Here is a 15094-nt window from a genome sequence, read left to right as displayed (position 1 = left end):
CCTGCGCTAGATAGAATAGGCCCTGACCCTATTGGATCGAAGATTGGAGAGACTAGGACACGCAGTACCAGGTGCCTCTGACCACGAGCTCCAACCACTCTCACTGTCCATGACATCCATCATTGTGTACAGTGGCAGCAGCCAGCACCCTCAAAGTACCCTGCTGGTGGTGATAAGACAGGGAGGGATCTAGATCTAAGGATATTGCATGGCCCCGTTTCCACCACTAATTAGTCACTTAGCTGGGACACTTCGTAAAACTGGGACATGATTTCCCTGGGACCCAGACCCTGCCAACAGATCTCGGGGGACTGATGGGGAGGAGATGCCAGGGGAGGGCATGCTGCCCAGCACCAAAGACACTTGCTTCAGTCTTGCCACCCTTCTCACTCGGGTTATGTAGTGACCCATCCCTGCCCAGCCCCTTGGTGAGGCTCTTAGCAGAGTCCTCCCCACCACCTCTCCATGGCTTATAAATGGTTAGGAAACAGGCATTGGTGGGAGACACAGGTATGTGGGAAAGCATAGAGTGAAGCATGGCAGGTTTCCTGAAAGGGAGGGACTACAAAGGCCCCCAGACCCTGGCCTCCTGGCCTGAGCACCAGCCCCTAAGCACGCTTAGGGCATTTATTCCCCTGTCCCACACTTCTCCCACTCCATCTCCAGTCCTTTGTAGTCTCCTGACACCCATCTAGAGATTTCCCAAAGGACCAAGGGCAGGAGTCACACTCGCTCCTGACATCCGCCCCCCCCCCATTTCACTCAGAGCTACAAGTCACTAGGCCCACAGCCCCTCCCCTGTTCCTCCTGTCCCCACCCAGGAACACAAGCCTGAGCAGGCTGCTCAGACAGCCCTTTGTTTCTGGCCTGCTGGTCTGGAGGCCATTGTTGGACCCGTAAAGACAGCCTCTGTCTGTCCAGCCAGCCGCAGGCACTCGGCAGGCACGCCTGGGACCCAGCCTAGGACCCAGCCTGAGCTGGCAAAGCAGAATGCTAGGACACTCAATGGCTGGGGGAGGAGTCCTGGCAGGCAGAACCACCTCAGTGCCAGCCTGGCACTACCAGCCTCCTAGCCACAACCTGAGACTAGAGACAACCATGCCCCTGCACCCCAATATCTACCTGCTCAATTCTGTTTCCAGGCCTCTCCCAGATCCTACCCCTGTATATCCCCCGTCCCCTCCCTGCCTCTGGGTTCACCTCTCCCAGCAGCAAGTACTGCTTATTCTTTACCCACCCACCCAAGCTACTGCAATGAAATTTAGAAGCCTGGGTCAGTCAGCCCATAGTGATTGTAGCCTTCCTGGCTTACCATGAGGATGTCTGCAGTGATGGCCCAGTTAGAAAACAGCAGTGTTTCTCCAACGAAAATGCAGATCTATTCACAGAGAAGAAAGCAACCATGGAGGGCACAGGGCAGGGGCACAGGACCCTCCCTATGGGGGACAGAGGGTCCAGCAAGTCAGACTGCACCTCTAGCCCATCTTCCCCAACCTCCTGTGGACTCACATAAGCGCCTACAATGCTGGTCTTGGCAGCCACAAAGATGAGGCAGATGAAGATGGCAGATCCCAGCATGCCCACAGCGCACACCAATGGGTCAGCGCGTTGAGTCCGCAGGCGGCACCAACGAGTGGCTCCTGCGCCCGTGACTACGCCCAGGAAGCCAGTAAAGCAGGTAATGGCTCCAAAGATGAGGCTGTGGGGACAAAAGATAGCAGAGTATGGTTTGAGCAAGGCCAAGGTTGAGACAGAGGCATCTGTCCCTTGGGTCCAGGCTTTACCTGTCTTTGGCTCCACAGGGCGGGCTGTTGCAAGTCTCTGCTGTCTTTTGTACAACTTGAGCACGGTGAAGATAGAGGGGAATCCACATGCCCAGGGCCCCTGTGGCGAAGGACACAGCGGATGTGGCCAGGGAGGAGAAGACGTAACTGCGGCTGGGGAGAATCCAGGGAGGGAAACTGAGCTGGGGCAGCAGGCAGCCCTTACACCAGGGCCCAGGAGGCAGCCTATTCCCCTCTAGCCAGCTACCTGCTCCTTCCCCAAACAGAAATGCGCTTTCTCAGGCCCGGCTGAGGGTTCAGGATGCAGGAACAATAAACTCTCAGGCCAAAATGTCATTCAGCACTACAGGCAGTGTAGATGGCAGATGAGTGTGGTGGGCAGGCTATCAGCCACGTCTCCTCCCACCACACCCTGCGTGGTCGTACTCACTTTCGGATCAGGGCCTTCATGTCTCGGAGCCAAGAGGTCCGTGCTTTGAGCTGCCCCCCAAGTTGATCAGCATGGCCTCTCTTAGTGGCTGGGACCAAGATGAGGATGAGTGTTCCTGTGATCATGCCCAGGACAGGGGAAACCTGGTAGGATGGAAAACGTAAAGTTTGAATGCTGTCTCTGCTGCATAGGAGGGCCCAGGCAACTTACCTGGGCTCCAGGCCCTTTTCCTAGGCTAATAATATCTGCCCAGCCGAGTAACAGAAAGGCTGAGCAAAGCCACTGGGGATGAGGCCAGGGGAAGGGTTAGAGGGCTCAAAGTGGAGAGTCCAGACCAAAGGCAGATCAGGAAAACAAGTTCAAGGAAGACTGACAGACTTCAGGGATAGAGGGAAGGAGGAGGAAAAAAGAGAAGAGGGGGAAGAAGAGGGAGGGAGGGAGTTGAGGGAGAGGTGGCTAACCAGATGGATGAAGAAGAAATGGGAGAGCAAACAGATGGATAGATAGATGTACTCATGCATGGATGGATGGACAAGTAGGTGAATGGGTAGATGGGTAGCCAGGAGAGAAAGGCAGGCAGATGAAAAGCGTAGGGGATGACGTCTTTGAGCAGAAGAGTTCATCTGTAGGGGTAGAGCGCCATATACCCATCTGCCTAATCCCTGGGGTAGGAATGTTCCAAGGTGTGTCCCTCAAACACTGACTTTAGGGAAGGGCTGACCAGACAGGTGGCCTGTTCTTTACAGGGCCCTGTGGGTCTTCCCTGAGTCGGGCCTCACATTAAGCATAGAATCCCCAGGCCTCTCTACACAGCCCCAGAGAAAAGAGAAAGCTTGACTCCTTGTGGGCAGGGGAACTCTTCTGCGTGTAAGCCCGCCCCCATCCGAGGGCTAACCCCTCTCCCATTATGAAATTCCACGGTGGCTGCTTCCTTCCTGCTTTTGAGGAAAAAACACTTTGTCTTGAGCTTCCGCTCCTCTGAGAGACGGGGGATCTCTGTTTCCTCCGATTGCACTGTCCTGGGGCCTTGGTGACTTGCCCCAACCCTCCAACAGAACAGGAAGTGGCTCCAGACCCTAAGGGCCCCCACACAGAGGCCCTGTCCCAACCTCGCCCTAGAACAGAACCAGTACTGGAAGCAGGAAGCTGCGCTGTGGACCTGGAATTTCCTGACATGGTGAGAGAATCCTCATCCTCTCTAATCCTGGGGCTTGGGGGGAGGGTTCCAACCCTAGACTGGGGCCCTGGGGATGACAGATCTGTCTAACTCTCCTGATACCTCAGTCTGAGCTGATCTAAGGAGACAAGACCTAGAGCCCAGGCTAGTGAGGGAGGAAGCCTAAAGGTCAAAGCCTGGTCTCTGAGCGAGGCTGTTCTTTGTGGGGGAAAGACTGGAGTCGGGACTGGAGGGGACCTAGGCCTTACCCGCAGGGCCCAATGCCAGTCTCCAGCTGCCTGCTTCACGCTGGAACCTGTGATATAGCCCAGGCCACTGCAGATAAGACAGACACATGTCAGATCCAGCAGCTAGGCTGAGTGGGAAGTTCTTGCTTTCCTCCTGCCCAGCCAGCCTGTGGAAGAGCTGGTCCAGGAGTCCTCTACAGCTGCCAGCATCCAAGTCTGCTTAACGCAGGGTTAGTGAATTCTAGGGGACCTTGGTGCTCTTCCCCTTAATTGTGGAAGTTCACACTTACCTGCCCAGGGGGATGGCAAAATAGAAGACAGATAGCATCAGTGTGCGTGTGTTCTTGGTAAACAAGTCGCCAATGATGGTGGGTGCTATGGTGGAGTAGCTGGCTTCACCAATACCTACTAGCCCTCGGGACAGGACTAGTAGCCAGAAGTACTGTGGAGGAAAACAGAAAATTCTGGAGGACCGGCCATTCCTAGGCTTGCTCATCCCTATCCCATTATATCCCAGCCCTGGCAGGGTCCAAGAACCAGCAGGGAGAATAAGACCAGGACTAGCCTCAGCAGTGACCATAGCCACAGGCTACATGGGGCCCTGGAACACCCCTCAAAATGATGGACCTGACTGGGATGGATTATTCCTAGGTTGGGAGAAGCCAGGGCTCTGGGTTCCCAGAAGCACTGGGAGCTGTGTCCACTTGGGGCATCTTTGCCTCTCTGGCCTCACTTCAGGATTCAAAAATCACCTTTGCTCTGTGCCCCTCCTCCAAGCAGGAAGGCTGGACCAAACCTGACCACACTGAGGACCCTGTGTATGTGTTTGGGGGTGGGGGTGTGGGCATGGACACCTGGTGGGCTCCTCTCTGATACACACCTCAAAGGCCAGCAATGGGAAAAGGGTATGACCATGCCGGCTGTCAGTGTCCAAACCCTTTGGTGGACCTGGCCCACAGCTGCCTAGGGCCTGAGAACCCAGACTGTTCATAGTTTCCCTGCCCCACCCTTACCACCCATTCAGCCAGCACTGCCCACATGCAGCTCTCCCGTGCTGTCCCTGTTATTTCTCTCCAGCCATCTTCTGCCACCTCTCTGGCTCCTGGCTGTCTCTGCTTGGGGATGCTGACCCTCCACCTTGACCCCATTTCAGTCTCCCTGGTTCCTGCTGTTCCTTCCCCTGCAGATCAACTGTTCGCAGCCTTTGCCTATTTTCCTATTGGGTCGTCTTGTCTTTTTTGTATGGATTGATATGAGCTTCTTCTGCATCTCAGGGTGAGATCCTTTGTCATCTGTCACCACTGTTCTCAGTTCTTTGTTTACCCAGTTTCACTATTCACAGGCTTCTTGATATCTAATTTGATGCTGTCAAGTCTTGATTTTTTCCCCCTCCATGCCTTGTTCAAGAAAGCCTACTCTAGCCCCAAAGTACAAAACATCCTCTTCTGTTTCATGCTTGGAACCCGTTGGAGAGAGACATCAGTCTTCTCAGCTGCTAGCATGCTAAGGCAACTCTGTCCCCGCCCCACACAGGGGCCCCCGGACTGATGCTGTCTCTGCCCTATGCTGCACATGTAAGTCCCAAGAAACAGCACTCAGTGTCCTCTGTGCTTCAAACGGACAGAAAGGGGGATGTTCCATGCTTTGGTTTGGAGCTTCTTTCTCTGTATGTAGCTCTGACTGTCCTGGAACTCTTTGTAGACCAGCCTGGCCTTGAACTCACAGAGACTACTGTGCCTCCCAAGTGCTGGGACTAAAGGAGTGTGCCACCACCACCCAGCATGCTCCACTTTTTTTTTTTTTAAATCTCACCATGTGCTTCATTGTTTTTTGAGATATAAGAATGGTGTTTGGCATTGAGCAAGTCCGTTCTTCCACTAGTCACTCCATATGAATACATCTTGGGTGTCTTCTTGGGCCCAGTGCTGGGCATTTTTTAAAAAATTTTTATTTAATATATGTTGAGTGCTCTATCTGAATGTACACCTGTATGCCTGAAGAGGGCATAAGATCACATTATAGATGGTTGTGAGGCAGCCACCATGTGGTTGCTGGGAATTGAACTCAGGACCTCTGGAAGAGCAGTCAGTGCTTTTAACTCCTGAGCCATCTCCCCAGCTTCCCCACACCCAGTGGTGAGCATTTGAGTGATTTTCTTCTGTCCTTCCTTCGTTCCTTCGTTCTTTCCTTCCTTCTTTCCTCCCTCCCTTTTCTCTGTGTGTGTGCACACAAGAAGTGTGTGCATGAGTGTGTGCAGGTATACACAGAAGTCAGGAGTCAATGTTGGATGTATCTTCTATTATTGCTCTCTATTGTTTTGTTTTGTTTTTGAAATAGCGTGTCTCACTGAACCTGGAGCCCACCAATTCAGCTAGACTGGTTGGTCAGTGAGCCCCCAGGAGCCAGCTGTCCCCACTCCCCCAGGTCTGGGGTTACAGTAGAACACCACCACACTTGGCTTTTACACAGACTGCTGGGAATCGAACTCAGAGCCTTGCCCTTGCACAGCAAGTACTCCTATCCGATGAGCCATCTTTCCAGCATCTCTGTTTTTATTTTACTTTTTAAAAGATTTTTAAAAATGAGATGTATGCAAGTGTGTTTATGTGTCGTGTGTGTGTGTGTATGTGTGGTGCAGTACCAGAGGCCAGAAAGGAAGTTAGATTCCCTGGAGTCGGATGCACAGTTGGTTAAGAGCCACCCTGTATGGGGAGTGGGAACCAAAGTTGGGTTTTCTGGAAGAGCAGTAAGCACCCCTAACCATTGAACCATCTTTCCATCTTTTTTTTTTTTTTTCTTCCTTTCTCCCTAGGAGGATCCTCACACTTGTTTGTCCACACGCTGGAGTTTTTCTTGGCTGTGTCCCTCCAGACAGAAGCTGGGCCATGTAGGGACATAGCAGGAATTTACAGTATCTTGCCATTCTGATCTCCAAAGAATCTCCGCCAATTTGCACTCCCACCAACAGCTAGGCGGCTGGGCTTCCCCACAGCTGTACTAACACTTGGTATTGTCAGCCTTTTTAATTGTTGCCAATCTGATGGGTGTGAAATGACATCTCATTGTTGTTTTGCTTCGCATTTCTCTGATTCCTGCAGAGGCTGAGATATCTCTTCCTCCACTGGTTGGCCACTGGGCATGTTTTAGAATGTTCTGGAATGCCTTGACAACACTTTGTTTATTTTCCTATCAGCCATTGTCTTTTTCTTGTTGGTTTATAGTTAGGTTTCTCAGCCTTGCTTTGGCTTTCACTTCCCCATTTGAAGTTTACTCTGCAGCATGGTTGACGTAGTACCATAATTGATTCCTCAGTCATGGAGGCCGTCCCATTTCCCTGGAGCCACTGGTGAGAGATGTGCCCTCAGCCAGCACTGGCTCCCCATTCCCCAGGGCCTTGCTTCATGGATCAATCATTACTTAGTCTGCTCCTTGGCGGATTTAGCCAGAATGGCCATTGTTTGACAACTGATAGGGCATACCCCACTCACTGCTACTTTTCATGCTTTTTGGCTGCTTGAAGCAATTTCTCTGCCAAATTAACTTTAAAATCACATTGCCAATGCCCCCCAAAGCCCCTGTGGTGCTTGGATGGTTATCACAAAGAGTTTTTACAAAGCAACTGAATCTGTTACAAAGCAAGTGATCAAGGGCATCAAGACCTAGACTCATTGATCAGTCTCAGAAGCAGGCCCAGGGGGCCAGCCAGGGGCAGGGCAAGGCTCTGAGGGCTCCTGACTTGGTCCTTTGTTTCTATGGTGACCGCGCTGAGCCTGGATTTGTCCTGGGCTTGACCCACCTCCCTAAAGCAAAGATAGCTCTGCAGACCCACTTGGAAGCATCAGGCTCTTCCAGGTCCCAGTGCTGCCTCAGGAGGAATGACTGGGCCTCAGGCCTGGCACTCAAGGCCCTCCTTGACCTGGTCCCTACCCTTCTTTCCAGCCACGATACCCTTATCTTTCTCTCAACACAACCCACTCACTGTCCCTACATCTTTGAGTATGGCCCCTGTCTGGGCTCCCTTCAATATAAGTACTGGCTTCCCAGTCACTTCCAGGAAGCCCTTCCTGGAACCCACAGAAGGCAAGGGGACAGTTCTTCTTCAGTGTTTGGCACTTATTACATCTTGAAGGCTGTGAGCATGAAACATCTGCTACATCTATCCACCCCTGTCTCTCAAAGGCAGAGATGGACAAAAAGCTCCTACGGATAGACATTGGTTCTTCTTCCTGCATTGCTCTCATCACGTGGCTGGCTACTCCTAGTCATGAGAAGCTCATTGCCCTCGTGAGACTACACAGGCCTTCTTGAAAAGAATAAACAGAAAGGAGGATTTTCTGGATTCTGGTCATGCTCCATGTCGGACATTCATCAACTAAGTTGCTTCCCATGGAAGACCAGCCTGAATAGGATTATTCCCATTTTAACAATGAGAAGACTGAGGCTCAGAGCTGTGAAGTACATCTCCAAGTCACAAAGCTCAGTGGCCAACAAATTGGGATATTCAAACCCAGGACTGTGAAAGCCAACAGTATCTTAAAACACCTTGATGGGGGGCTGGTGAGATGGCTCAGTGGGTAAGGGCACCCGACTGCTCTTCTGAAGGTCCGGAGTTCAAATCCCAGCAACCACATGGTGGCTCACAACCATCCCTAACAAAATCTGACTCCCTTTTCTGGAGTGTCTGAAGACAGCAACAGTGTACTTACATTAAATAAATAAATAATTTAAAAAACAAAAAAACAAAACAACAAAAAAACCACCTTGATGTTGAGTTGACATTTGCCTTCCTGGGACTCTGATTCAAAGGGTTGGCTGGTCATCAAAGAGCAAACTGAGCTAGAAACAGAGAGTCAGGGACTACCCTAGGTTTGCACAAGAGAATTAAGGGGAGCCAGGACTGGAAGCCAAGGCCTTTATTCCTAGGGTATACTTATTCGCTCTGTTCCTGGCATCCTGTCAAGCTAGAGGCTGCTCAGAAAGTCATGCTCAGGTTGCCATGCAGGGCTGCAAGCCTCTTAGTCCAGGTCATTACAGAGAAGTCCTTATCTGTGGGGCTGGTTTATAACTGAACACAGAGATACCTGCCGTGGCTTTGCCTTGAAGCAGCCCTCTGTCTATGGAGCACAGAACAACATTCCCTGGAGATATGCACACTGGACACAGGGTTGGGGAGCAGCTAAGCAGGAGCACCTTGGGGGACCTCACCTGCTGAGGGATGAAAGAACTGGAGAAGGTGACAGCAGACCAGAAGAAGATGCCGCAGCTGAGGATCACCTTTCTATTGAAGCGGTCGCCCAGGTAGCCAAAGATGGGGGCAGCCACCATGAAGCTGCAGATGAACACTGTGGAAAGAAGAGAGGAGAGCTGGAGTGTGTTGTGCATTCTTGGCTAAGGCCAAGTGCAATGAGACAGAGCTGAGCCTGGATCCAGATGGAGGAAGTGGCCCTGGAGGGACCATTTCAGTGTGTGGCACCCAGAGCAGGCAGGGGGAATGTGCGGGATTAGGGGACATGGGACTCCAAGTCTTCTATCACCCCCCAGCTTATTCCATATCCTGTGAGCCCTGGAATGCTCCCTCAGAGTGCTAGCTCAAGGCTTACTTACTGCATCACCCCCAGGAGCTTCCTGCCTCATAGATGAAGGCAGGACTCAGGGAAACTGACTTGCCAAGATCCCACTGATAGTAAATGTCCTAGTAGAAATGGAACCTTTGTCTGCCTAGCCCCAGAGCCTGCGTTTTGCCCTTTGTTTGGCATGCTTGCTTTTTGAGACAAGGTTTCCTGTAACCTAAGCTGGCCTTAACTTTGCTATGTAGCCAAGGATAATTTTAAACTTTGGATCCTACTACCTTCTTCCAAGTTCTAGGATTACAGGTGTGCACTACCATACCTGGTTTATGTGCTTCTAAGGATCGAATGCAGGGTCTCATGTATTCTAGGTAAACATTCTACTAGCTGGGGAACTACACCCCCCCCCAGCCCATATTGTTTTGTTTGTTTTGAGACAGGTCTCACTATACAGCCCTAGCCTCAAACTCACAAGAGTTCCTCCTGCCTCTGCCTCTACCTCTCTGCTGGGAGCACCAGCATGCACGGCCTGCATTATTCTTCCTGTATTATGCTTGAGAGAGAGGCTGGAGAGATGGCTCAGAGGCTAAGAGAAATTGTTGTTCTTGCAGAGGACCCAGGTTCAGTTCCAAGCACCGACAGGGTGGCTCACCACTGTTTACTCTAATCCCAGGGGATCCAATGTCCCCTTCTAACCTCTGTAGTCACTAAGCACTCATTCGGTGCTCACACAGGAGGGAAACAGTCATGCACACAAAATTCCAAATCTTTACAGATACTTGAAAGAAGGAGAGACTCAGAGAGGGTGACAGATCTGTCTACCTAAGGTCACACAACAAATCAGGGCAAACTTGAGCCTGGAATTCCAGGTCTTACCATCTTCCAGGTCACTCGCCCACCCTCACACCCAGCAGGCTGCAGAAGCTATCCTGAATATTGGAAACCCTGCCATTCACTTGGTCACTCATGCATGCATCGATTCATTCCACAAATTAGGGGGAGGGGCACGCTTAGTCACTGTCCTATTGTGAAGAGACACTGTGACAAAGGGAAATTATAAAAGAAAGCATTTGACTGGGGACTTCCTTGCAGTTTAGAGGGTGAGGTCCATGACCATCCTGGTGGGGAGGGTGGCAGCAGGCAGGCAAGCATGATGAGAGCTGGAGCAGTAGCTGAGAGCTTTCATCTTACCCAAAAGCTGGAGGCAGACAGCAAGCTAACTGAGATGGTGTGGGCTTTTGAAACCTCAAGGCCAATCCCCATGAAACGCCTTCTCTAACAAAGCCACACCCCTGAGTCCTTTTCTCTAACAAAGCCACACCCCTGAGTCCTTTCCTTCTGCTAACTAGGAACCAAGCATTCAAATCTATGAGCTCGTGGAGACCATCCTCATTGAAACCATCACACACTTAGAAATTGCCTTGGCCATGATGTTTCTTCACAGCCACAGAAAAGTAACTAAAACAGGGCATCTGCAACATACTAACAACATACGTTAGGTGTTTGCAACATACTAACAAAGGTTAGGTGTCTGGGATTCACGGGTAGACAAACAGGAGATTCCTGCCTTCCTGGAACTTAATGATCTAAGGAAGAAAGGCACATAAATAACACAACAGTACTAATAATTAACAAGCTGTATGAGGAATGTTAAGCAGGTACAGGAGATGTATAGATATATGAAATGTATGTGAAGAGATATGTGTATGAAGGACCACAGCCTGGAGGAAGGGGTGTCAAGAAGCAGCTGCTAACAGATGCATGAGGAAGATAAGGCTTTCCACAGAAACAGAAAGCTCAGGAACTGTGCGCACAGGGACGATCCTGCAGCCTCAGGTGGAATTAAGGAATCTGGCAAAACCTAAGTCATTTCTTGTGACTGAGGTGAGGTTGATGCACTGGCCATTCCTGTTCGAACATCTCTGCCAAACATCTTTTGCTGCTGTGTACATCCAGAGTCTAGTGTTGCCTTAGAGTATGATAGACATTATCGTAAAATCTTATTGAAAATACATGTGTGAGAGAGAAGATAGATCATACAGTATTAAATAGAAGAGACGGTGACGTTTCAACTCAGCAAAGACCTGCAGGAGACAAGGAAACAGTCATAGAAGTACCGGGGAAAGGAGAGCTAGAGTGCACTTGGTGTGTTTGAGGGGCGTGAAAGAGGCCAGTGTCTGAAGCAAAGTGATGGAGGGGGAAGGGTGGAAGAAGACAAGGCTAAGAGGCCAGATGGAGTGGGATCCTCATGGGGAAGGCAGGCGATGCTGAACAAAGAACTAATGACCTGGTTTGGCTCTGCTGGGACAAGAGCACAGTAATGTTCAGGGACTTGGAGAGAATGCCACTGTTGATGGGAGGGGTTGGTGTTCTAGGTGAGATCCAGAGATCCAGGTAGAGTAGAGGCCAACTACACAGACAGGGAGTCCCCACTGTCTCATGGAGGGCAGTCCCACTGCCAGTAGGCAGATGGCCAGACAACACTGACCTGTGTACACTGGGTTCATGTGTATGTGGCTTAGCAGCCTCTGGGGAGACAGTATTTAGGGGGGAGGAGCAATGACGAGAGGAAGGGCGTGAGCAGGGCAAAGTGGGTTGCTCAGAGTAGCATGAAGGGTACTTTTCTCTGCTAGACTTGAAAACACAGGAGAGGGGACCTGGTAATTCAGGTCTGTGACTTAAGCTTTGGGCAGAATCAGTCCTTGCGCCACAGAGACACCCTACCCAGGGTCAACCCCAGCTCTGCACCTTCTTAGGTAGGCTCCTTTGCCAGGTCACATCTCTGTCATTGTCAGCCTGTGCCGGTAAATGTGTAGAAACAGGTTCTCTAAAAAGGGGCAGAGAAGGGGCCCCACGATGCCTGGGGGTTGTGCATCTCCACAGTATAAACACTCCACCCGGCTGAGGCCAAGTCACCTAAGAGATGTGAAGCTCAGAGCTCAGTACCTTGTCCAGTCATAGGCGTCTCCACCATTCAGATAAAAGGAGTTTACCTTAAGCACACTGATAACGGCTTGATGTAGGAAAGTAATTAGGAAGCGATGACTTCTGAGAATTTATCAGCTTCTTTCAGTACAGATCACTCAGTTGTAAGTTTATATGATTTAGTTCTGAACAATGGTTGTGTCTAACAATCAGCTCACACAATTCCTAAAAATTTAACAATCGACTCTCATGAGCCACTCTAAGCCAGCTCCCCACGCCAACTTCCTCATCTGTAAAATGAAGATAAAAATAGCTGCTGCTCTGGGTGGCTTGAGTATTGGATGAGACAGTGCGGGGGAAGGTGCTTCACGCCCTGCCCTCCAAGGCGTAGGCTGGGTCAACAAGGCTCGTGTTTACATTAGCCAGGGCCAGTATTATTTCCTTACATCCACAGAAAGAATGCTTTCTTGTCAGCTCTGCCTCCTAAGACCTGCCCAAGATCAGCTCAGGATGTGGACGAGGAAAAGCTTAGTCTCAAAGGGCTTACACATGTTTAGGGGGAAGAGGAACAAACTGCCTTCTGTATGCCAGTCTGAACTGGGTGGGGAGTGGGCAGAGACAATCTGAGTAGGCAGTGCCTCTTGTCTAGCCAAAGTGCAGGTCCTACCATGAATTGCACAGCTTGATGTACTTAAAGCCTGTGAATCAGTAAGGGTCACCAAATCCTGCTAATGTCAAAGTGGGTAACGAAACGTGCCTAGTTCACCATGATGACAACACACACGCACATGCACACACTCGCAGCACTCTCTCACTCCCACACACACACTATCTCTCACACACAGTCACACACACGCACACATGCACACATACTCTCACATACTCTCTCTCACAGACACTCACACACACATATACTCTCACACACACGCACACACACTCTCTCACACACACACATTATCTCTCATACAGTCACACACATGCACACATGCACACATACTCTCACACACATACTCACATACACATGCACACACACACATACTCTCACCCACACTCACACACACACACTATCTCTCACCCACACTCACACACACACACACATATTCTCACACACACTCTCTCTCACACACACACTATCTCTCACACACAGTCACACACATGGACACATACTCTCTCTCACACACTTTCTCTCTCTCACACACACACACTATCTCTCACACACAGTCACACACACGCACACATACACACACTCTCTCTCACACACACACTCTCTCACACACACACACACAATCTCTCACACACAGTCACACACACGCACACACACTCTCTCACACACACATACTCACACACACACAAGCACACACACACTCTCACACACACTCACACACACACATATTCTCACACACACAAGCACACAGGCATGCGCACACTGTCACAGGCACGTGCACACTGTCACATTCACACACACATTATATAAATTTCAAGTCTTCTAATCATATTGTACGATGGTTAATGAAGCACGATGCTTATTGTTAATAACACCTGCAGTTGTCACTGATGGATCAGTTATGACAGACCAGGCCCTGGACACACGCTTGGCACATGCATTCATCATTTCTGTCAATTCTCTCTCTAACTTCATCTTACACAGAAGACGACCCAGCTGAAAGAAGTGATGTCACAGGGCAACTGTATGTCTGAGCCAGAATTAAACTGTAGTTTAGCTGACTCTGAAGCCCTCGCTTTAAATCATATCACTCGATGCTAGACTGGGAAGGGGATGGTCCCCACAGACACCCCTGACGTCAGAGAATAATCATGGTATACTGGGAACAGCAGGAGATGGGTCAGGCTGCAGCATGAGAAGGCCACAGAGGGACACATGTCCCTAGAGACCAGGACTGGGCTTACATTCTGAGGCCTAGCATGTCCCATCCCATCCCTGTGAGGGGAGTGCTTTGAAAAGCCCTCACTGAGTGACTGAAGGAACCTGAGGCAGGCACCTGGACCTTGGCCACATGGCACCATTTTCAGCAGGGCCGTCTGGTTCTCCCACTCTGGCTTTTTGCTCCTGCAGTGGGTAGGATCATTGCAGCTAGGTAGGCCCCCAGAACAGCAGTGCACCCGTTTCCACCTGCCAGTCAGGCCTGCCGTGCTCCCAAGCTCCTCCATTCCATCAGAAAACTTGAGCCCTACTTTTCTGTACCCACATTACAGCTGGAGCCACTGAGGCCCCAGTGAGTAGAGAAACTCATCCTAGATGACTTAGCTAGCTTGCCAGGGACCTTATGACTTCCTTTAAGAGCAAAGGAATTCAGGGTCAGGAATGTGCTGGGTCACCTTTGCAGCCTGATGAGGAGCCTCCAGCTCTTCCTAGCCCTCAGGGGTATCACTGGCCAGTGGCAGTCCCTGTACACTGCTAGGATAGGTACAGGAGGAACAATCCAAGCAAAGGACAGAGAACTATATGTCCCTCAGGAACAATGGGCACTGAGAGGCCTACAGAGCCAGTAGGCAGTTCTGCTGGGAATAAAGACCAGCAACAGCTAGAAGCTTCCTGTGCTGTCCACCCCAGCCTCCCTCTTTGTGGGAGGACAGCTTTCAGACCAGACTGGCTGCCCCACCCCACCCCCAACCTCAGTGTAGGCAGAGTGGATTTCCCGGCAGTTCCCGCATACACGAGGACATCCTGTGGCCAGGGTGTGGGGAAGACCTCACTCAGCTCACGCTTGCTGAGCCCACAGGTCTAGGACAATGGAGCTGTAGGGAAAGGAGCCAGGCAGAGGGGGGAGGGTACCCGGGCTACTGCTGATGGGCGGAGTCCTAGCTCAGCATTAGAGCTCAGGCACCAAGCCTCACTCTCCTTCATAGGGTTGGCTCAAGGCCATCAGAAAATAGAAAGGAGCCTGGGTGAGGGTATGTGGTATGTGTGTGTGTTTGTTTATATAGATTATCATGGATAATGCACACATGTAATCCTAGAGCTC

At 50.7% G+C, this 15094-nt stretch overlaps 1 protein-coding gene across 4 annotated transcripts in view; it reads right to left on the bottom strand.

Annotated features, from left to right (window-relative positions):
* Spns2 (SPNS lysolipid transporter 2, sphingosine-1-phosphate) overlaps positions 1–15094 on the bottom strand; it is a 38702-nt gene that overhangs the window by 3403 nt on the left and 20205 nt on the right. For all 4 annotated transcript variants that reach the window (XR_015045029.1, XR_015045028.1, XM_021177881.2 and 1 more), the window contains exons 3-9: positions 8824–8960; positions 3909–4060; positions 3640–3706; positions 2215–2357; positions 1785–1937; positions 1510–1699; positions 1313–1378 (exon numbers count right to left, since the gene is read on the bottom strand). Coding sequence is in view for 2 of the 4 variants with exons in the window: in XM_021177881.2 (XP_021033540.1) it covers positions 1313–1378; positions 1510–1699; positions 1785–1937; positions 2215–2357; positions 3640–3706; positions 3909–4060; positions 8824–8960 (908 nt within the window). In the remaining 2 variants the exon portion in view is untranslated. The remainder of the gene's footprint in view (positions 1–1312; positions 1379–1509; positions 1700–1784; positions 1938–2214; positions 2358–3639; positions 3707–3908; positions 4061–8823; positions 8961–15094) is intronic.

This window comes from Mus caroli, unplaced genomic scaffold (assembly GCF_978045245.1).
Source record: "Mus caroli unplaced genomic scaffold, Mus_caroli_1 scaffold_13, whole genome shotgun sequence".
Lineage (NCBI taxonomy): Eukaryota > Metazoa > Chordata > Mammalia > Rodentia > Muridae > Mus > Mus caroli.
This window is presented reverse-complemented; position numbering and strand designations above follow the sequence as displayed.